The sequence below is a fragment of the Corapipo altera genome, unplaced genomic scaffold (genome assembly GCF_003945725.1).
Source record: "Corapipo altera isolate COAL_440 unplaced genomic scaffold, ASM394572v1 1b, whole genome shotgun sequence".
Classification (NCBI taxonomy): domain Eukaryota; kingdom Metazoa; phylum Chordata; class Aves; order Passeriformes; family Pipridae; genus Corapipo; species Corapipo altera.
Genome location: NW_020884881.1, coordinates 16,757,525 through 16,779,652, shown reverse-complemented (window position 1 = coordinate 16,779,652; position 22,128 = coordinate 16,757,525). Strand labels below are relative to the sequence as shown.

The 22,128-nt window shown below is 41.6% G+C and overlaps 1 protein-coding gene across 3 annotated transcripts in view; it reads left to right on the top strand.

Annotated features, from left to right (window-relative positions):
• Positions 1-22,128, top strand: part of CAMK1D (calcium/calmodulin dependent protein kinase ID) — a 217,813-nt gene that overhangs the window by 153,777 nt on the left and 41,908 nt on the right. For all 3 annotated transcript variants that reach the window (XM_027639744.1, XM_027639743.1, XM_027639742.1), the window contains exon 4: positions 18,535-18,673. In XM_027639744.1, the coding sequence (XP_027495545.1) occupies positions 18,535-18,673 (139 nt within the window). The remainder of the gene's footprint in view (positions 1-18,534; positions 18,674-22,128) is intronic.

Genomic DNA, 22,128 nt, shown 5'->3' with positions numbered 1-22,128 from the left:
CCACAGAAATGCAGCATAAACTTACTCAATACTTCACTTTTCTTTTTTCATCATAGAGGGATTTTTTTGAAACTATTCCACTTCTAAACTTGAGAGGGAAAATGCATCACCTGTGCTTTGTGGACTGCTCACATTTAAAAAGCAATGGCAAAAATCTTCTCTGAAATTCTGTATACTTAAATTTTTACTTTCGCAAATCTTACTATGCTTAATTTTTCTGCCTTTATGCTCTGGGGCAGACAATTTAGCTCAGCATCAGAGGAAGACAAGAGCCCAAGAGACGAATTTTAATTAGAAGGCAATCAAACCACCAGATGGCTCTCTGATGTCTTAAATCTCCACTTGGGTGAAATAAATTGACTTTCCTTGAAAACAGTGCTAGAGTAAATTTTAAACAATGCCCCAAAGCTGAAACATAAAGTAGTTCTGCATAGTTGTGAAAATAATTTGTAGACTCTGAGGCATTTGTCAGAGTGTTTTATTTGTTTAATAAAAAGCATTAATGTTTGAATCACTGGTTGCTTTAGCACTGTGCCCTGTGATCTGTTCTCAGTATGACTGTTGTTTAAAAATATTTTTAATGTTTGGGTCTAGTTCTACCAAATTGCAGAAAATTAACAAAAAATAAATTAATTCTTCCCAGTTTTCAGTTTCAGTATTGTGTCCATTATGAGAACAGTGGCAGTTTGTGGTCTGAGCCCCCCCAGCGATGGGAGACATGGGATGGGTATTTCCTGGGTGGGGTGATGAGAGCAAGGGGGCAAGGTAACCCCCCCAAATCAGTGAGCTGCGAGGAGAGGTGGAGCACAGCATAGAAGCATGATTGTGATATAAACTCTGAGCATCATCAGTAGCCTAAACCAGGAGAGGAAACCTTCATCAGAGTGAAAGGGGAGGGCAGTGTGGCAGAGAGGAGATTGGGAAGTCTGTAATACCCAACTGTATTGGGACCTGCTGAAATCACTCGTATCTATTTTTTCTAGGTGGTTGCATTCATCTTTCCCTGCAGATGGAGTCCTTCACAGAGTATTTGTGGTATCACATCTTTATCCCATGTCCCGTCTGTTACTTGAGGACCTTAGGGCCAAATTCAAAGCTGGTTTATAGTCAGGGAGGGGAAAATGCCACTTGACTACAGGGATTCAGACCTCAGCATCTCACTGCCTTTTTCAGTATGAATATTGAGACTTGCCATCTTGCCTTGCTTGGTGGCTCACGTGCCAGTGTGGACCAGATGCCAGCAGAACTGCATCCTCCCGCCCCAGAGCTGCCCTGCAGCATTTGCATCTGCTGCTGCAGGAGGGAATATCCTAAACCACAGCTGACTGTTCGGCAGTGGGTTCAGCTGCTGTCTCTAGTTTGGCAGCTCACTCTGAGTTTCTAGATGATCTACATTTTTGTGCCTATAAATAACGAAGGCAGCAAAAATCATGACTATTGTTGTGCCGTCTGTCTCTGGAGCAAGCCCAGTCCTATGACCTCACTGCTCCACCAAGGAACTGCTGGGTTTTTTTACATTCTCTGTATATGGCATTTCAGCCTGATCTCCTGTCCGTGCTCTTGGGGGGTCCTGGTCCCAGGGTGACCAAGAGGGACACTGCAGAAAGCTGTGGGTCCTGGGGGCAGTTCTTCCATGCAGGGACAACCCGATTACAGCTGCAATGCCATGTTCCTTTCCGCATTGCTGGGTCAGGTTTGTGGTGGTGTCAACATTATCTGTGTGGGATGTGCACATCATGGTTTTGTGATGAACCCATCAGACTGTCTGAGGCCCAGCACCTGAAGTCTCTTGTACTAGACCCTAGGGAGGTCTGTTCTTCCAAGCTGAGGTGTTTTGGGATATGTTTATTATTCTACAACACTATTGTCGTTTCATTATACTGACAATACCTGCTTGAAACCGAAAACACTTAATTAGCATGTTCTTTCTGCTGGATAACCACATCCTTAAGGAAGATGAACCGTGGAAAAAAGCTTAATAATGCAGCTAGGTTTTGCATCTTCAGAAAGGGCTTTGGTCAGCTCTGAAAGTCAAGTTCAGCTGGTTTTGTGTCTGAACTTTCAGCCTCAGGAGCACTGGATATCAGGCATTGCCTTGTGGGAGGGTCAGGCACCTCTGCATTTAGGTGGCACTTAAAGCAGGACACTGCAGCACAACAACAACAACAACAATTATAAAAAAAAAATCCAAATCATAAAAGTATCAGCTCTGTTTTCCCAATAAATAGTTTATTTTAATGGAGTATTATACAAAGGTGCTTTTAATACACTGGAATAGCACTGTAACAAAAAGCACTTTAACAAGGGTTTCCAACCTGGTGCTTAACAGCTGCAAGGGGGGGAAACATTTGGCATTTCTGTTTTCCTAACCTCATGAGAACACACCGGCAAGATTCCTCTTAATTGAACCCTTAAACTTTTAATGCAACCCCTGGACTGATATGCATTTGCCATATGTTTTACTTAGCGGTTAAATGGTTGACTAAGGCCTTTACTTGGCCTGTTAAACTGAATTGATGACATTTTAATATTGCACAGGGAATACCACAGCCAAATAGAAAACAGACATCTGTGGCACTGAGACGGGTCGATTCTGGCGCTGGGCTGAGGAGCTGGACCAGGGAGCTGAGTTCTTGCAACCAGGGCAGCACAAATAACACAGCAAGAGCACGAGGGCATTTTCGTCAGTGGCTTTGGATGTTCATACCTGGTTATAACTCATTATTAAAGGACTGCCTAAAACACTTCATAAATCATCAGTGCAAGATCTGTTTTCCATACTAGTCTGTAACAAGTGACTACAGTGAATGGCTTCTTCCATTGCATAAATACACCTGGTTTGGCTGCTGGAGAGGTGGATGTGCTCTCTCTGCAAGACCAAATTCAGCTCGGTCATTTTTCACTTAGTCACGGAAGACACGGACTTAAGATTGCCATCTAATAAAAGAATGACAGGATCAACATATTTCTTTAAAGGGATTAATCTGGCTCCCAACAAAGGTTAAGAGAACAACTGACATTCTTTTTAGTGGACCCTGTTACTGCTCCATGACATTGTCGTCAAAACGGCAGTCGCAGTGCTCAGGAAGTGTTATGGTGCTGAGGGAGTCTTGAGTTCTTTTCTGAGAGGTGGAACACTTTCAGAAGGAAGTATGGAAAACACCCTAAGGTTTAGGGCACTTTCCAAGAGTTGGATCTTGGACTTGATTCCCCTCTCCTCTTGTCAAGCTGGAGGGGGAAGCAGTGTTTGTGCCCTAATTCCTGGGAGGTTTGCTGCTCGCAGTTGATTACATGGCAAGTCTTGACCTGTTGGGAGCAGCAGCACCCAGGTTATCCAAACCCTTTGGTCACAGATGCCTAATTCCCCCTCAAGGAACCTAAGTCCCTTTTCAGAGTTATCCTTCAGTGGCTTGCCCAAGGTTGCAGGGGAGATGTGTGGCAGAGCAAAGGTTAAAGGTTAAACCCCTGAGTTGAAGCTCTTCCCTTGGACATGCCCTTTGTTTGCAGGGAAGTGCAGATCCTGCCTGTCTCACACTTCCCTGCCTGCTGTCACAAGAGTTCTGAGGAGAATTATGGGGTTGTGTGGTAGCTCTCATATTGTAACAGATGTAAATACTGCAGTAGTATTAATTTCTTTGCCATTTCTTTGTTAATGATACTTTCCTTGGTATGCAGGCAACCAAAGATTGCCTGATAGCAGAGAGGTCAGACCATGTAGCACTTTTCTTTGGTCTCTTCCTTTGGACCAGTGTAGTAGCAGTTCACTGACTTGAATGCATTGGCTTTGGGATACACAGTGCCTCCCTGGCAGTGTCTGGACTGAGAGCACTGAGTTTTAATACCATTTTCTCTATTTTCAATCTCTGAATCCCTCTCATGCAGCAAAGCAGTTGCTGCTTGACAAAAGCGAGGATCCTACAAAAGCTCTCTCGTGGGTTATATGCACATACAAGGCACTGGCTCTTTGAAAAAAAGGTTATAATAGTGGCATTCTTTAGCTAAATGCATGGGGCATCACTTGTCAGATGTTATTGCAAAATTCTGGACACTCGAGGTTACTGTGTAGGGCTGATGAGCCCTGTAGCCAAAGTCTGTATTTTTTTTTTGTCCATGAGTTTTTGAAATGTGCTTTGAATACCATATTAGAAAAAAAAAGCCCTATGTCCATCCATTTTATTAACTTCTAATGTTCTTAGTGTATAAATCACACAGCCCAGGGTTACATTTACTAGATTATTTTTTAGGTTTGATCAGTTTGGAATGGCAGATGGGCTTTTGGTTTTAATTTTCACATAACTGTGTTTCTAATATATGCAATCAGCGCTAAGGAGCCAAGATTGGAGATACTGGGATACTCCAGGACTTCCGATAAAATGGAAAAGGAAAATTAAAAATTTGCTTCTTTAAGTCACAACTGAATACAAGAAATTATGAGGCCATGTAGTTTTGTCAGCAGGAATGCCCAGGATTTTAACAGATCCTACACTGGCCAAATTATGTAGACAGCAAGTAAATGTTAATGCTGAGGATTCCCTGTGGGATGTACTGAGCTGTTATGGTGGCAGTTCAAACCACCTCAGCATTACACCCATCAGCACAACCCTTCGGATCCCCCTCAAGTTGGATAAGGCCCCAAACCACTTTACTGGTGTATACCTGATCCATGGCCAGTCTGCCTGTCGGAAAGCTCACTCCTGGAGTCGTCTCCTGCCATGAGCCTCCCCAGGAGCAGCAAGGCTGAGCTGGGAGGAGCATTTCCACGACTGTGGTCTGAAGCTGAAGCAGTTTTACAGCTTGTACTTCTGCTATTGCTTGGGGCTTGCTCACAAATGAGATTTTATAGGGAGTTTAAGTATGAAATGTGAAACATGGGGAAATTACACCCTTTACGATCCCCGGGAGGTAGAGCTCAATGAAGAACTGTGCACAGTGCATGGGTAACAGAGGGAGGAAACAAGGCTTGCTTGAGGCTTTGGGATAGTCCTGTTGGGCTCTTTGGAGGCTGGGGGGACTTGAGGGAAATGAGGACCATGTCTTCACTTTTTGCCCATTCTGCCTTGGGGTGGTGCTTCCTGGGAGCTGCCTTTGAGACGCCACGCCTGGAAAGTGGATTTTTATGATGCTGTGGTGTGGGATGGGCAGGAGTGTCACTGTGTCCTGCCCCAGCACCACTTACACCCACACAGTGAGGGTCTGACTTTGGCAAGGTGACTCAGGTGTTTGCTGTGAGACAGAGAAGAGTCTTTGAATTGAGGTGCATTGGGCTTTTGGATGTAGCTCCCACAGATTACGGCATTTGAGGCAATCTGGGTCAGGTTTTTTCCATTTTCCCTGCTAACTTTGATTACTTGTTGTGGCAATCAGGGGGTTACTTTTAAAAACATTGCCTTTTACAGCTTGTCAGTAATCCGTCCATTGAAAATTATTACAGAAATAGACACAGCAATGGTAACACAACTCCTAAAATATTGAGCATGACCTTTAAGCATTTGCTCCTTGGCATTGATTTGCTCTTCTGTCTTGAAATGACAATTACTGTGGAGCTACTTGTGTTGATTAACAAATAATTAGCTGGAGACTTCAATTTTCTGTGTCAAGGCAACTGTATAAAGTGTTAGAATAGATGGCACCCTTGGAGCAACAATGTATAAGTGAATATTTGAAATATCTCTCAAGGCTAAGGGGCAGTCCCAGCAAAAACCAGAACACCTGGCAGTTGTCCAACCTGATTTATTAAGATGCAGGAGCAAGTAGCTGCCTTTAAAAATAGCAGAATCATAAAATCTTCCCTCTTTTTCTCTAGTCCTCATTATTAGCATGTATGTGTGTCTGTTTTCATCTCTGTGATTATATTCTTGGAAATTGTCTCTATGATGAATTGATGATTTCCATTAGAAACATCTCAATGGCCTGGACTAAAACAGACACCAGTAAGGCAATAATTGAAGAGTTATTAAAATAAGCCCTGGGGCACATCTCTGTGGACATTCTGGAAACTTTCGCTTTTGTGAACTATGCTCCTGCTATATCTTGTTAGTAAACAATTGCCTTCCCAGAAGGTTGGGTTCTTTCCTTCAGAAGGCAAAAAATTGCACACAACAAAAGCAGTAAATCTGTGTCTGTGGTACTTGGTTTTAGTGCCAGGCAGCCAACACGGACTTAGCAAGCCCAGGGTGTTGGCAGGATCTCTCTTTCTGCCTTCTCCGTGTCCAGCTGGTTTCACTCATTGTTTCCCAACATTTTTGGAGGCTGTCCTTTCTGCTGGACAGTTTTGCCTGTGCTTCATTGGCTGCTGGTGGCACCTCATTCCTCTCATCTCTCATGGGGATGCCATGGACAGCATCTCCTTGAAGAGCTCATCCCATGGTAGTCAAAGAGCAGAAATCACATAAGCAGTGGCGTTTCACATGCCTGACTTCAGGGGGTTTTGGAGAATATTGAGAATTAGGACCAGATGCCTTTTTTTTTTTTTTAAAGAAACTTTCTCCTTTGTGCATCATAAATCTTCCCTCAAGACCGTGAGAGAATATCTGTGTTGCCCACCCTCCAGCCAAACCACAATAAATCAGTGAGTCCTCTTGGTCTCTGCTGTGCCTTATCTGTGCAAAGGGCACAGCTTGGAAATCAGCTGTTCCTAGTGGGAGAAGGCATCTGGCCATCTGCAAATAAACATGGAGCTTGAGTCGCCAGTGCTGTTCCTGGCCCATCAGCAACGCACAAGCAGCATCATGAATCACATGAACCAATTGCAGGCTTCATGCAAGGAGCTGGGAAAGAATGGATAATGTGAAAAATTGTGATTAACAGGGTAGGTGAAAGCCTCAGGTGGGACACAGCAAGGAGTGCTTAGCATCATGGATTGTAGTAGGGTTGGAGCAGTGGGATTTAGAGCAGTGTGTTTGCCATAAACATTGCTTTTAACAGCTTTGATCTGGCTGTGTTTGCGGCTCATCCTCACTCACTATGGCGTGTGCCCACTGTCCTTCTTTAGAGATTAATCAATTTACATGCAATCCTGAGGTTTCCAAATTCAATACCTGTTTCTCCTGGTTCTTTCAATGACTTTACAAGTGCCCTGTTGAAAGTGAATTTGCTGGCTAAATATGTAATATTGCTCTGAACAGTCACATAAGTTTCATTTAGCTGCAATTGCATCCAAGCTGTAAGAACTTAGCTTGATGTCTCTCTACACTGCTCAAAATTGCAGAAATTCAATCTTCACTGTGGAAAACAGGAATATCTTGATTGAACAGCAGCAAAATAAACTCTCGAGATGAAGTAGAGTGATCAAATGATGTTCAGAAGAGACGGGTAATTGGAAACTCTATATTCTATTTAGATTTGATTCAGTATTGAAATACAGATACCTAGTACTGGTCCATATCCTGTCCAGGAACAACCAGTTCATTACTGGTGCAGAAATAAGTGAAGGTACTTAACATGGTAATTTAACATTCCAAATGGAGAACTGGAAATGAGCATCCCCATATCTACACTCAACTTCTAGCTGGCTCTTCACGAAGGATACCTCCACAGGTGGCTGTTGAATACAATATTATTTTATGAGAGAAACTTCAGATAGAAGTGGGAAGAATGAGGTTACCAAAACCTAAATAGAATAAAGTTGCTTTAATATAGCTAAAGAGTCTGCAGACAGTGTTAAAATATTCCAGTGACAGGACATCAGAAATTATCGTCGGAAAAAACCTCAATGTAATTAGTCAGTGTGTGTAATTAACTACTGAACAAAGCAGACAAGGGATTACTGGTATCTTCCAAGTCAAGCCTGGCTACACTGCTAAATGATAGTCTTTTGTCCAGCTAGGAGCTATGGATTGGAGGCAAAAATTGTACCATCTTTGTTTTGTCTGGGGTCAGATTAGATTATCGTAATGGCTTTAAAATCTATGAATCTGTCATATTTGATTTTAAATGAATGAATCAAAAGACTCCCTTAATGTAGGTATGCACATTCAGACCAGAGTCGAGTGAATAATTCAATAATTAATTTGATGAGCACAAACATAAGAACATGAGCACAGTTTTATTGGGTCATACCAAAGATTCATCTGTTCCAGGATTGCTCCTCAGATGACAAAGGCTTTTGTCTTAAATCCACCACCTGCTAATTCCGTTAGGTCCCCCATTTCTCATCTGTGATGTGAAATAATTCTTTATATTTCCCTTGCCCATGCTCCATCCTTTTCATGAATGGTTTAGTGGTGGACTTGGCAGTGCTGGATTAACGGTTGGACTCGATGATCTTAGAGGTCTTTTCCAGCCTTAATGACTCTCTGTCTGTGTGAATCTATGATTTTGTAGAGTGCTTTCAGATCTCCTCTCTCATCTCTTTTCATTGTAAAATGTGTTCTCTCTTCTCATGGAGAAGTTCTCTGGTCCTGGTTGCTTTTCTTCTCTGTACTTACCCAGTTTTGGTTTTGCTTTTGGCCAAAGCATCTTCTGGACTCTTTCCATAAAGATCATCAAGGTGGGATTTGTTCAAATGAACACAGAAATGGACATTTCTACTCCCCACGCCTTAAAGTGATACTGCACTTGGCAGCATCACACCCTAGAAATGTTTCCCTGTGCTGGCTGGAGGAGATGACTGTGGCATGTCTCATATGGGTGCTCATTCTCTAGGCTTGCAAGATTTGATGAGATGAACTTTGTGAAAAATATTGAAAGTGTGAGTGTTCCATGGATATTTAGAAGGAGAAATTATTTTCTACTTTGCACTCAGTTTTCTCCTAAACCTTCTGCTGGATTTTTCATGGCCACAAAGTATTTCAGGGAACTGTCCTTGACAACTCCAACACGTATTTCAACTCCAACATATATTTCCTGATTTTTATAGGAATTGTATATCCTAAAATTGTGTATATACAATAAAATGGGTTTTTCATGTACTTACTTAAGTTACTTGCAGATTTCATAAGAAATACTTGATTATAAGGAAGTAGAATTTTGTGGTTATCAATTCTCTTCAAGTTTCTTGACACTTTAGAGAGCATATTAATGGTGTTTTAAATGTATCTATAGTTTTTGTAGCTGTTTGATAAAACAAGATACATATATAATGTAGACTTAAAGTGGTCTGTTTGATTTTAATATTTAGCTCCCAATTTATTGTTTCTACAAACTGCCTGGCAAGGTGATTTTTGCAAAAACATACTTTGACCAGTTGACTGCACTTCTTTCTTTTTAGTTCATAATAAATTTTCCAGGGTTATGTTTGTCCAGGACAAAGGGATGGCTCCATGTTGTAAATCCCAGAGAAAAGCTAAAAAAAAAAAGGTAGAATTTATGTGAGATAGAGGGGATATAAGGAGCTTCAAAGCTCTTTTGCACTGAGGCAAGTATTACTCAATATTGTCTTTACAGCAGCTATTTCTGTGGTGACATCTGCCTGCAAACTTACTTGAGGGAAAGCAAGTGGAAAGCAAGTTGGTCTCAGAAAAAGGAATATACACACAACCCCAAATTTCTGTTAAATGTAATTCACAGAAAATCTGTTTGAACTCCAACTGGGAGTGACTTTACTGTACTTTTCTGTGCTAATTTTTGTTATTTAGGACAATTCCTAGTGCTGCATTCATCTAATATTTCAAAATTGTTTACTATACATTGCGTAATTTACAGTATCTGTTTTCAGTTGCATCGGTTTTCATTATTTTTAGGTCTGTTCTTCCCAGTTAGTGCTGGCAGGACATCGAGGTTGGTTTCCGTTGGAAAACAAGTCAAAAGGAAAATAAACCAAACCTATTAGTGCTGAAACATGACCTAGTTTTAAATTGCTGTCAGGTGAGGAATCTCCTCCAGATTTTAACCATCCGCTTATTTTATGGAGAGGTGGAAGAATAAGAGAGCAGTTAGGAAATACATTGTTCCAGCCCTCAGATACTGGAAAATGTATTTTGAGTGGTGGTTTGTCTACAGAGCTGTACTTTTCCATTTTTTAGAAGCAAAGTGAAAAAGGTTGACACAACAAAATCACATATATAGAGATAGATATATATATATATGCCCACACAACAAGCAAGAGGTCACAAGTGAAAGTCACCATTGCTAAGCTTCAGCTTTGCCTTTTCATTTAATGCAGAGCCATGAAGAAAAACAGGCTGAAGCACCAACCTTTATGTCATAGAAGCATAGAATAATTTGGGTTGGAAAGGACTTTTGAGGCCACCTGGTCCAACTCCCCCTGCAATGAGCAACTAGATCTGAGCCTCATCTAAGCTAACCTTTTATGTTACCAGGGATGGGGCATTTACCACCTCTTTGGAGGGCTGTCATAAGCTGTCAGTCAGAAAGGTGTAATCACAACAGACTTGAAAACCTGATGTCCTTTGTGACTTGGTTCCTGTTAGTTCTGTCACACTTTTTACAGCTGATGGGACCAGGGAAAATTTTGAATATAATGTCGGATCTTTGAAGATGGAATAAAATGTTGAATAAAACAAGACAGTGTTGACCTTGAAGAATCATGGACCTCAAAAGATCCCTGCAGTAGGGATTCTGTGAAGGAAAATGTTGTCTCCAAAGATTTGAACTGCCAAACTACATTACATCCCTGAGCTGAGCTTTCCAGAGACTTAACAGTCTTGTCCCAGTGGAAACAGAAGTCTGTTCTCCAAAACACAACCTCACTACAGCTGCTCAGCAAATGTCACATGAAACTTTTAATGCAGGGGAAAAAAGTGTTTTAATTTGCTCAGTTCGGTTCAGAAAAATGACCGCACCATTTTTGCCCAGTTTTTTCCAAAAACAGCCCCTCAGGGTGGGGAGCAACCCTTTGGTGCAGACACCATCAGAGGGGAGATGAAGGGCTGAAGAACCATCAGGCCCCCAGAATAAATGCCACGGCAGTCTTGCTTTGCATTTTCTCTACAACTGCTTGAAAGGAGGTTGTAGCTGGCTGGGACTCGCTCTCTTCTCCCAGGAAACTATCAATAGGATGAGAGGAAATGGCCTCAAGTTGCACCAGGGGAGGTTCAGGTTGGATATTAGGAAAATTTTTTTCTCTCAAAGAGTTGTTAAGCATTGGAACTGGTTGCCCAGGGAAGTGGTGAAGTAACCATCCCTTGAAGGGTGTAAAAACTGAGTAGACATAGCACTTCACAGTATGTTCTAGTGGGCATGGTGGTGTTTGGTTAAAGGTTGGACTTGATAATCCTGGAGGTCTTTTCAAACCTGAATGATTCTGTGATTGAACAGCACTATCAAAGGAGAGGGTGCTAACATCCACCCATCCCTCTCTGCCGTATGCACACACCTGTGTTCTAGAAAAATAAACCAAAACTGATCTCATGTTCTTTCTTTGGTGGCTTTGGAGCAATACTTATGCTACCATCAGATTTTAAGCTGAGTGATTTAAAGCTACAATAACAAGAAAAGTCCTCTCCTTATTCAAGTTGGATATTTTATGATGTGCTGCAAATGAGAAAGCCAGGGCAGTTTTGTGAGATATACAGCAAATAAGGCAAGTCTCTCTAGGCCATACAGCAATTCCATAGCAATATCTGTCCCTGCCTGATTAACACCTTAGATTATTGGTACAAGGAGAATTTTAATCACATACTTTTATTTGCAAGAGGTCAGACTGAATAATCATAATGTTCCTTTCTAGGTCTCAAAATCTATTAATCTGTTTACTTATTTTCTTTTAATGTGTTACTTCATTTGAACAATGAGATGAGGGAGACCAATTCCTCTTTCCTTTTAAGCAGCATGCTGTTCAGGTTTGCTTTCTGGTTCTCATGCATTTTCACAATGCAGAGGAAGTTTAAAGCCAAACAGAAAAGCCCTCCATTAAAAACAAAATACATTTTAAAAATGGAAATATTAATAAGAATTCCTTCATTAGAGAAAAGTAATGCTCAAAGCCAGAACTTCCCAGGAGTAGTCCCTTCAGTCTCTCTTATCTCCCCTCACACTTCAGCTTCATGCTGAGTTCTGTGCACTTTCTGATTTATATTGTAGGAAACTGTGAATGTGTAACTTCTGATTGATAAGCTGTTCTCAGTTACAGGGTAATGCTCATATTTACTTTTCATATTGTCTTGGAAGGCCTACTGCTCCAAATTTCTGAATTCAGTCCTCTTTTCATTAGGCATCCCTAATCTGCATGTTTAAGCAGCGAGTCCCTAGGGACATGTCTGTGTTTCAATGGTGGTTGTTCTAACCCAACATGATGTATTGGTGATTTGTCCAGTGGAGAATGGACCATGACTTTAACTGCAGTGAAGCTTCAGCTGTACTTAACGTGATTCTGGAGGGAAAAGCCAACAAGCTCTGAATAGCTTTGTTGGGATTCTTCATGTAAATTCGCCACTGATGAGTTCATCAATAAGACTCTTGATAAAAAGCAATTAAACTGTCAAGCAGTAAATGATCCAGAGCAATTCCAGCCTGTACTACAAAAGAGACGGAGAAGAAAAACATCAATGTTTTGCCAAATGGTGAAGAAGTCAAAGTGATATTTCAAAGGGTGTTATTTTTCAAGCTTCTAAAACAAGCAGAAAGGCTCCTATACTTGATAACAGAAGGGGATGCAGGGGTGAATAAATGAGAGGATTTATCTGTACACACAGATGGTCCCCCCAAGAGAAAGAAAGGGTAACATGAATACATTAATATGACTAACATATTTTTAGTTCCAGCATTTATTTGTTCTTTTATTCATGTATTAATTCACCTGAAGGCTAACATATGTAGGGATGCCCCCACCAGGCAAGCCCCGCTGAGGTGGCAGTCTGGCAGGTACCTGCTAGTGTGACCTGCAGTGTGCTGGTTCAGGTTTCACACTGCTGGCAAAAACACCAGAAATTCAGAGGGATTGGCTCTTTTCTTATATTTATGAGTTTAGGAGCCTTAAATTGCAAGGGAGTTTTTGTTTGGTGCTCATTTTTCTTCAAAGTATTTCTTTGAAACTCTGCATGTTCTGCTTTCCTTGTGGTGCTGCAAATGAATCAGATGCTTCAGAAAAAGGTTTATAACATCCTTTTTCCTTACCTGCAGCAGGTTTTCTTTTTGTTTGTCAGTGTGGTTCTTTAACTGATGGTGAAATGGGCTAATGTAAAGTGAAGGTGTAATAGTAATGCTGAAATGTTTCTTCATCTCTCCCAAGTTATGTCTGTAAATTAGAAATTCCAAAAACATGAAAAGTGTGTAGTGATAAGGACTTGAACTGAGCCTGAGTAATTACTAGGACAGTGTTAGAGTGCCCTCTCCTTTGCCTCTAATGAGCATTGCAAGGTCTTTCAGGGTCCTTTTTTACTGTCTGAGAAGGGTTCAGCCAACAGTGTACACACTCAGAGACCAAATAATGATGTATCTCACCTATGTACACAGAGCCACTGTCATTTTGAAGTTTTTTAAAACCTGTCCTAAACTGAGACACTCAGTGTGGCAGCTTGTGCTGGAGGTTTAGATCTGCTTTTAAACATCAAACCGGGAAGAAACAAGAAGCAAAATCCCCAAATCCTGCCAGGAAAATAAAAGATTAAAAATATAACAAGGGACATGAATTCTGTTTTTAACATCTGTCTCTGTTTCCATGTTCATCCTCATGAGAGCTGGACAAACCTTCTATAGCTGCCTCCAGACTAGAGAGCTGTAGGAATTTATTGCAAACACCAGCACCAGGCTAGATCCTCTGAGAGATCTGCATTATCTGATCATTTGATCAATACATGAAGTCTCCTTAATGAAACATTAGATCTGGAAGCTTTTATCTCAGGAAACCCTGGAAACAGAGTGCAATCTGTGTTTCCCCACCAGAATTGCAGATAATGTCTCTGTTATCATGTGGTCAAGTTGTGTCCTACTGCCCCTCTTCAATCTGGGTGCTGGTGGCAGTGCATTTTGTTTGTATCAGCAATAACGTGTCCAGCAGGAGTAGGACAATGATTGTCCCTCTGTGCTCAGCACTTGGGGACACACCTCGAATCCTGGGGTCAGTTTTGGGGCCCTCACTACAAGACACACATTGAGGTGCTAGAGTGTGTCCAGAGAAGGGCAATGGATCTGGGGAAGAGTCTTGAGAACACGTCTGATGAGGAACATCTGAGGGAGCTGGGAGTGTTCAGCCTGGAGAAAAGAAGGCTCAGGGAGAACTTTGTCACTCTCTACAACGCCCTGACAGGAGGTTGTAGTGAGGTAAGGATCGGTCTCTTGTTCAAGTAACAAGCAATAGGACAAGAGGAAGTGGCCTCAAGTTGTGCCAGGGGAGGTTTAAATTGGATGTTAGGAACAATTTCTTCACCAGAAGAGTTGTCAAGCCCTGGCACAGGCTACCCAGGGCAGTGGCAGAGTCACCCTTCCTGGAGGTTTTGAAAAGATGCATAGATGTGGCACGGGGGGACATGGTTTAGTGGTGGGCTTGGCTGTGCTTGGTAAATGATTGGACTTGATGATCTTAAGGGTCTTTTCCAATCTAAACAATTATTTGATTCTTAGTGGGGTAAGGGCTCATGGAAGAGGACATAATTGTATGTTCTGGCTGTTTCAAAGTATCAAGTCTGAAAGTTACTGTGTCTATTTTCTGCAGTGAAAAAATGGAAATAATGTCTATTCTGGCTTTCCTCATGTGGATAGTCAATGATATGTAGTAAAGGCATGTAGCCTCAGGTAAAAGGTGTAGTAGAAGTGAAAAGTATTCATATTTATAGCTCAGTTTGGGATTTCTTTTCATTCTAAACTAAATGAATCTTCTGGTCATTGTTTTGAAATTGTTTCCTGTATTGCTGGAGCCAGGCGGGGCATATGCTGGGGTGTCCACATGCAATGTGAACTCCCAGCTGAAGCCCTTCTCCAAGTGCTTGATGAACAGGGGAGACCCACTGTTTTGGTGGCTGAGCAAGGACCAAGGGATGGAACCACACAGGCTCCATCCAGGCAGTCCACACAGGCATCTGTACAGAAGATGCAGTTGTGGCCACTTTGCTCAGTTTTGGCTGGCACTGAGTCCCTGGGAAGAGCTAATGCTACTCTGGATCACAGCATGACACTTGAGCTGCTCCAAGGTTAAATGCTTTTCTGGTAACTTGGCTAGTCCTCCTTTTTCTTTGTGGGGAACCAAGACTGAAATCAGCCAGGGAAAAAGCTTACTTCTGCTGTTGTTTGTGAGTCCAGCTCCATGAGCCAGTGCCAACTGCAAAACAGGAGCAGTCCTCTTCCACTAATGAGAACACCCCCTACCCTCTCTTTCTGGACAGAAAATTTTGTCTTAAATTTCTGTAAGACAAAGACCCAATTCTGCTCTTACTGCCTGCAGTTTCAACTGTGCCTCAGAATTGCCATAGGGAGGGCAAAGCTGGTGCTGCCATTAAAAAGAAAATAGTTATCCCAGGATATTAAAGGCTGGAACAAACAAATGGCAGCAGCGCTTTGTGAGCGCCCAGGTCTGTTCAGTGTAGATGCCAAGTCCCATCTCAACAGGGTAGAGGAGGTCGGGATCAAGGTCAGCAACAGGCCATATCTGCACCGTGAGTTTAGAGCTCAGATGCTCTCGCGCAGCTGCCTTTGCTGGTTTGCTCCTGTAACAACATTGACTTATGTCAGACCATGGGCACTGTAGCAGCATTCCCAATGACATTACGGTTGAGTTAACCCTATTTTGGAGGAGAAAAGCCATATGGACATAAGCTCCATGTGGAAAGTAGCCATGGCCTTGGGTGCTGAGTTGAAGAGCATCCCGGGGAGGTGAACCTCAGCCAGAAATCTTGCCCACAGCAGGGAGACACTATAGATGAGTGCAAACGTGTAATGCAAATCCTCCTGTACCATAACACTGAGTCACCACACAAATAAATAGAAGCACAAGTCCCTTGACTCTGTGCATACACCTGGGATGCTGTCGACACTCTGAATAAGCAAGTGGCTGCAAATATACTGGCTGTTCCTCTAGAGTGCTTGGATTCAGCTCTGCTTTGCAGTGCATCATTTAAGAGGTTGCAAATATTTTCCGTGTGTTGAAATAAAATTATAAACAGATTGAGCCTGGGTACAGTAGATCCACAGGACTAAATCTGACTAAGAAAAGCTTTCAATTAAAGAATGAGGCTTAAGGGGGATGGGGAATGAGCTGGCATGGAGGGAAATTCCCTCAGTTTAATGAAAAAGTTTTGTGGAAGTATACTCTCTGTAAAGATCAAAGGAGAGTTTCCTTGTTCAGGAAAGCAAGTGCTGTAAATGAGTATCTACTAAAGCAGTTCATGGCTTGAACATAACAAAAGTAACTGTATGAAACTGCAAAACAGTATGCACTGCATTTTCATGGGGAATTGTGCTGTATTCCATCATATTAATTACTGTGTGGGCTCAATTTTCAGTGCAATCAATCCACAGGGAAAAAAAAAAAGGACTGCAGGGGAAATATAAAAAGACAATCAGCTAATAGGAGCCAGATTTGATAAAATTGTATCTGCCTTCAGTGAATGGTGAGGTTGTGAGGTTGAGGTGTGTCTGTTTTCCCTTGGCAAAGCACACGATGGGTCAGGCAGGGGCTTGGAGCAACACTGTGCATACATATATACGTGTGTATATATATATATATATATATATGTATATATATGTATAGGTGAGAAATGCAGCTCCTGTTGTGAGAAACTAGGAAAGAAAGGGATTTAATTCAGGCTGCTGGTGGACTTCAGATGCTGGGTGAGCTTCACCTTTCCTGCAGTTTCAATTCAGTGCCAATATTTTAGCAAACTGTTTGGTTTGTTTGCCTAGCACTTAATAGGAGGATTATTTGATTTCTTTTTTTTTCCTTCTAATGTTCCTTTTCATTTTCCAAGTTGAATGTATTCATTTTTAGTGGTAGCATTCTCTCCCATTTAGGTTCCAAACTTCCATAGGAAGTGACTTCATGGCATTATTCAAACAGATTATTGCCTGGAGTGGCTGAATTACCTAGTGTTCATGTAATGGCAAGCTCCCAGTCCATATGTATTTAATGACTGTAATCATTTGTTATTTTCCCTTTATTAGGTTTGTTTTTAAAGAAAGTTTTACTGTGCTATTTATGATATGCTAAGTGGTGCAGCTTGCTGATGAAACATATCGCATACATTTTATTTTTTAATAGGTTTTGCTTGTTAAAAGGAAAATCTTTTATTTACCCTAGTAGGACAGTTTTTTGCTGACAGTTTTATTATTTCAATTACTCAGACATTTCTTTCCTCTTTTGTTTTCCCAGATACTCCTCCAGGGAGTTTTAATGTGTCCATTCTTTATTCAAGATTGGGTTCAGAACGTGTTATTTCTAGCAAGGCAGAGAAAAAGTGTAATATAACAGACATTAAATAGTGAGATGTCAAGGTTTTATTTTCTTTCCTCTTTGAGTTGTGGAATCCTTTCCTTATTTGTGTCATCTGTTGATTAATAATACTCATAATCTGCACTACTCATCAGTAACTGTCTTCTCATCAATAACCAGTGCTGGGCAGAGTCCGTGCTCTGCCTAAAGAGTTTGTGTCTGTTGATAGATGAACATAAATGTATGAGTAAGGGAGAGGACCTCTAAGAGCATTTGGAATTGTCAGAGATGCAGACTACTTTAATAAACTAATGTTCTATAGGTTCTGGCAGCAACTCTTGGATGTGTTTCACTTGCCAGTGGGGAAAGGAGAATGGGACCATTTCTCCAGGGCAAAACCCAAGCCTTGGACAGTGGAGTGAGAAGTGAACCCCAAGGGATCATACTAAGAGGAACCTTGGAGCCTCAGTGGGCCTGAGTGGGTCAGCACCAGACCAAATTCACCTATGCAAAGTTCACTAGGGTGGGACAGCAAGGAAACCGGTGTCTGCTCCCCTGGCTCTTGCTGGGGTAGGGTTGTGATTCCCTCTGCAAGTACTAGTGAGTATTTGACCACTCCTTGATATGTGATGGATTTGATTTTCCATCATAACCTGACCAGTCCTTGGACTATGAGAAAATCAAACCCAAATCATAGATTCATAAAACATGCTGAGTTGAAAGGTACTCATCAGGATCATCGAGTGCAGGACACCCCAAGAGTCACACCATGTGCCTGAGACCATTGTCCAAATGCTTCTTGAACTCAGACAGGCTTGGTTCTATGACCACTTCCCTGGGGAGCCTGTTCCAGTGCTCAACCACCTTCTAGGTGAAAAACCTTTTATGAATATCTAACTTAAACCTCCCCTGACTAAACTTCATGCTGTTTCCTCAAGTCCTGTCACTGTTGTGAGAGTGAAGGCATCAGTACTTGCCCCTCTGCTTCCTGTCATGAGGATGTTGAAGACTGTGATGAGATTTCCTCTCAGTTTCCTCTTCTCCAGGCTTAACAAACCAAGTGACCTCAGTTGCTCCTCATACAGCTTCCCCTCCAGACCCTTCACCATCCCTGTGGCCCTCCTTGGGACACAGCGGAGGAGCCCCCAGAGCTGAAGACAGACGTATGCTCTGACTGCCTGTGGCTGATGCGTGGCCTTGACCGTCCTTTAGTGAGGTACAGAGGACATTACAAAGCACATCCTCACACTTGTGCTTCTCATCGTGTTTTCCAGAGTGTCCGGGGGAGAGCTGTTTGACCGCATCGTCGAGAAAGGGTTCTACACGGAGAAGGATGCCAGCACCCTGATCCGGCAGGTCCTGGATGCTGTGTACTACCTGCACCGGATGGGCATCGTGCACAGGGACCTCAAGGTATGGCCACAGCATCTCTCAGTCCCTGGGCAGTGTTAGCAAAGGTTTCATAACTATGTGAGTCTAACATTTGTGCCCTGGGATTGGCTGTTTCAGTGAGGTTTTACCCTAGGAGAGATGCTTTGAAGCCTCCCCAGGTAATTGTTTTTAATGAGGACTTTGCAATCACTTGTTACAATGGGAATTTCCCATGTGATGTGGAGAAAAGCCACTCGTTAAGATCTGAATTGGTGCATTAAGGCAGAAAACTCACCTCAGTTGGGATGTGTTTACCGCTGTAAAGTATCTTGCAGGTTTGCTGTGCTGTATTTACTTTGACTTAAAAATAATTAGTAACAATAAATAGCATGGAAAAGTAGAGTGATTTGCTATCATGGTATTTGGACTAGTGTTTTTGGAGACACTCTTAACAGCAAGGGTTCTTCTAAGGACAATTTTGTGATGATGTGATATTTAGATAATTTTCCTTTCAGCTGTACCATACTGTCACATCACAACCTCTCAGCTTTTCTGGTAAAAAAAAAACCCTAAACATTGTTTCTTTATCATTTCCTTCCAGTATCTTAAACTGTCATTAAGACAAGCAGAAAGGCTTGGATTTCATAGCATGCAGCTAAACCACTCCATGTTTAGTATCCTAAATAACAAATTAACAGGAAATATTAGAAAAAGATAGAAACTGTATATTCGGTTCCTGAGCTGGTTAATTCTACCAAAGTCTACTACCAGAAACTAAAAATTCAGTGATCAGAATAACACCTCTGGTGGTGCTTTGGAGGGATGCTCCAAACAGGATTTTCCTTGGATGTTGATGCGGTTTGAATTTTCCCCCGGTACAGAGAGGAGAATTTGGCTAAACAGGTCATATTATATAAAGGCTTAATGAAAATTATTAGAACCAAGAGCCACAAGGAAGAGATTTTTTTTCTTTTTTTTATTTCTTAAATACAATGTTTTATTAAATGTATTTTTAAATTCCTTCTTTGAATATAATCTAATATTAAACTGCATGTTTGGAATTTTTAACTACTCCTCTTAGCAAAGGTTGTAGTGCTGGGAATGTGACCTTGTTGTGCATTCAGATGGATGAGAAACTGTGGTTATGAGAAATATTATTTATTTGCTTTTTATTGTCTCAAAAATTAGTGTTGATGCGAAGTGCTGTGTGGTGTAAAATAATAGATGACAGATTTGCCCCCAGATGCAAAGCAGTGGGGCAGAAATGCAGCCCATTACTGGTGTAACCACCAGAACTGGTGTTCTCCAAGGTGCAGCAGTGCCCAAGACAGACAGACATAACGTTCCCTTGTGACACCCTCAGTGCAGCCATTTCCTTCTGCCAATCTTTGACTCCAGATGGGAATCTTTTAGCTGTGTGTGGACCATTCCCGCAGGATTGCAAGCTTTTTTGCACCTTGTTTCTGCAAGAGAAATACCTCTGCCAGAAGTGAGCATCCTATGATGTTCACTTCAACAGGTAGAGTAGAATAATAGAAAGTAGAAACATTTTTTTTTTTAAGTATTGGTTTGGCACATTTTTAAGACAAAACTTGGAATCCACTAAAGGAAGATACACAATGATACCCTCAAATAATGTTTCCTCTCTGGTGTCATCCCAGATAATGGATTTTCTCTAAGGAGGCACTGGTTAGGCTTCCATCTCCTGCAGTCTTCACATACTGCCCTCAGTTCCTGTTCATTTCCTGCTGTTATGTACATATAAATATTATCATATTTTTTAGAGTTCCACAGCATTCCAGTATGGAAGTATTGTTTAGCATTTTAACATGACCAGCTTGCTCCCAAGTTCAGATTTTAGGAAATAACTTCAGACTTCTTTCTGCCACCAAAATTTTCAGAGGCAGGTCTGAGTCCTCCTAATTCAGATACTCCATTGAACAAACTCTTGATATTCCCATTTTCATAACTCTTGTCTTTATAATCTTTGTAGCTCTCACTTTTTAAAAAATAATCTTCTTTTAAAGTTCCTGTAATAACATATGAGATCTGGTGATTGGGAAGTGGATTCACATACAAATTACTTTCAGAACTTACATAAGGCCATGCTGAATTTAGATCAAACCAACCTTCTCCAGTGGTATTTGGGAGGAAAGACAAGCTCTTTGTCTTTTTTTGTTTGTAAGTCTTTGTCAGTACTGTATCATTTGTTAAAATGACTCAGAAAATACAGTATATGAAGGCACCTGCTGTGAATTTCTGTTAGCACAAACATACCATGATGAGAAAAACAGGGATATAATAAGGCTTTTTATGATCTCAAAATACCAAGATAAGCGTAAGTTTCAAATTATGATCTCCAAAATGAAACTCTGGGAAAGAATCTATTCTACAAAAATACAACCCATGAAACATCCATAACAATTATTAATTGTAATTATGTGTTATTCAGATACCAAAATAGTACTTGCTGTATTTGGGAAAAGCAGGTGTGGGCCCCAAGTCCCTAATCTAAGTAATGCAACAGCAGAAGAGACGGCAGCAGATGAAGTCCAGGGAAGTCTGAGATGCACAAAAGGACTGGAAGGCTCAAGCAGCTTCACTTGATGCAGAGTCACCTTGTTAATGCTTTTTGAATTAACCATCTTGGAGAATCAGAATTCTTTTAAACAAGTTTAAGTTTCATATGGATGGATTTCTTGGCCTTCCTAAATATGAATAAGTGGGAACCTGAGCTGAGTTAGCAAAAATCGATAGGAAATAATTGTCTTCCCTTAATACCAGCTCTACCAACCCCTCAGCAGATCAGAAGTGGACAAGTAAGAATCAGGGGTGACTCCAACCAAGGGCAGAACATGGCATAAAACTGTGAGCCTTAAAACAATGTCAGCATTGTAATGGCCAGTTAAAGCACTAGACTTGTGAGTTATCATGAGAAAGAAACATAAATGGTAAAACTTCATATTTATTTTGACAAGCAATCTGTTTCCCTTTATATCTCAGCCCAGCTGCCTCACAGCTGTGGATGTACCTTGTAGATCCTCTCATGGCCGTTGTGTCCCATGGATAAAGCCAGCACTTTATACTGGGGCTGGGGAGCCATAAAATGCTTTAACCTCCCCTTGAAGCTGAAGAGGAACTTCAGAGTAGGGTGGAGGGGACATCACCCTCTGGAACTTCTCCAACCCCTCTTTCCCCAGAGCACATGAAGAACGGAGGACAGATGCTGGTGCTGCTGCACTGCAGTTGCTCCTCCTTGCAAATCCAAGCTTGGGTGTTTCCCAAGGAGTTTAAGGATGTTATGTGTCCACAGCTGCTTCTCACCATTTCCTGGAGCACACAGCAGGCTGAGGGTTGGAATTTGTACCAATTTCTGGGCAAAAGAGTACACCAGGGTTATTTTGAAACATTGGGTTCCCATCACTTTTATAGGTGAAGACTCCCAAGGTCGAGGGACCGTTGCCACCAGGCTGTCTGAGTGCCAGCAAGTGCTGGAG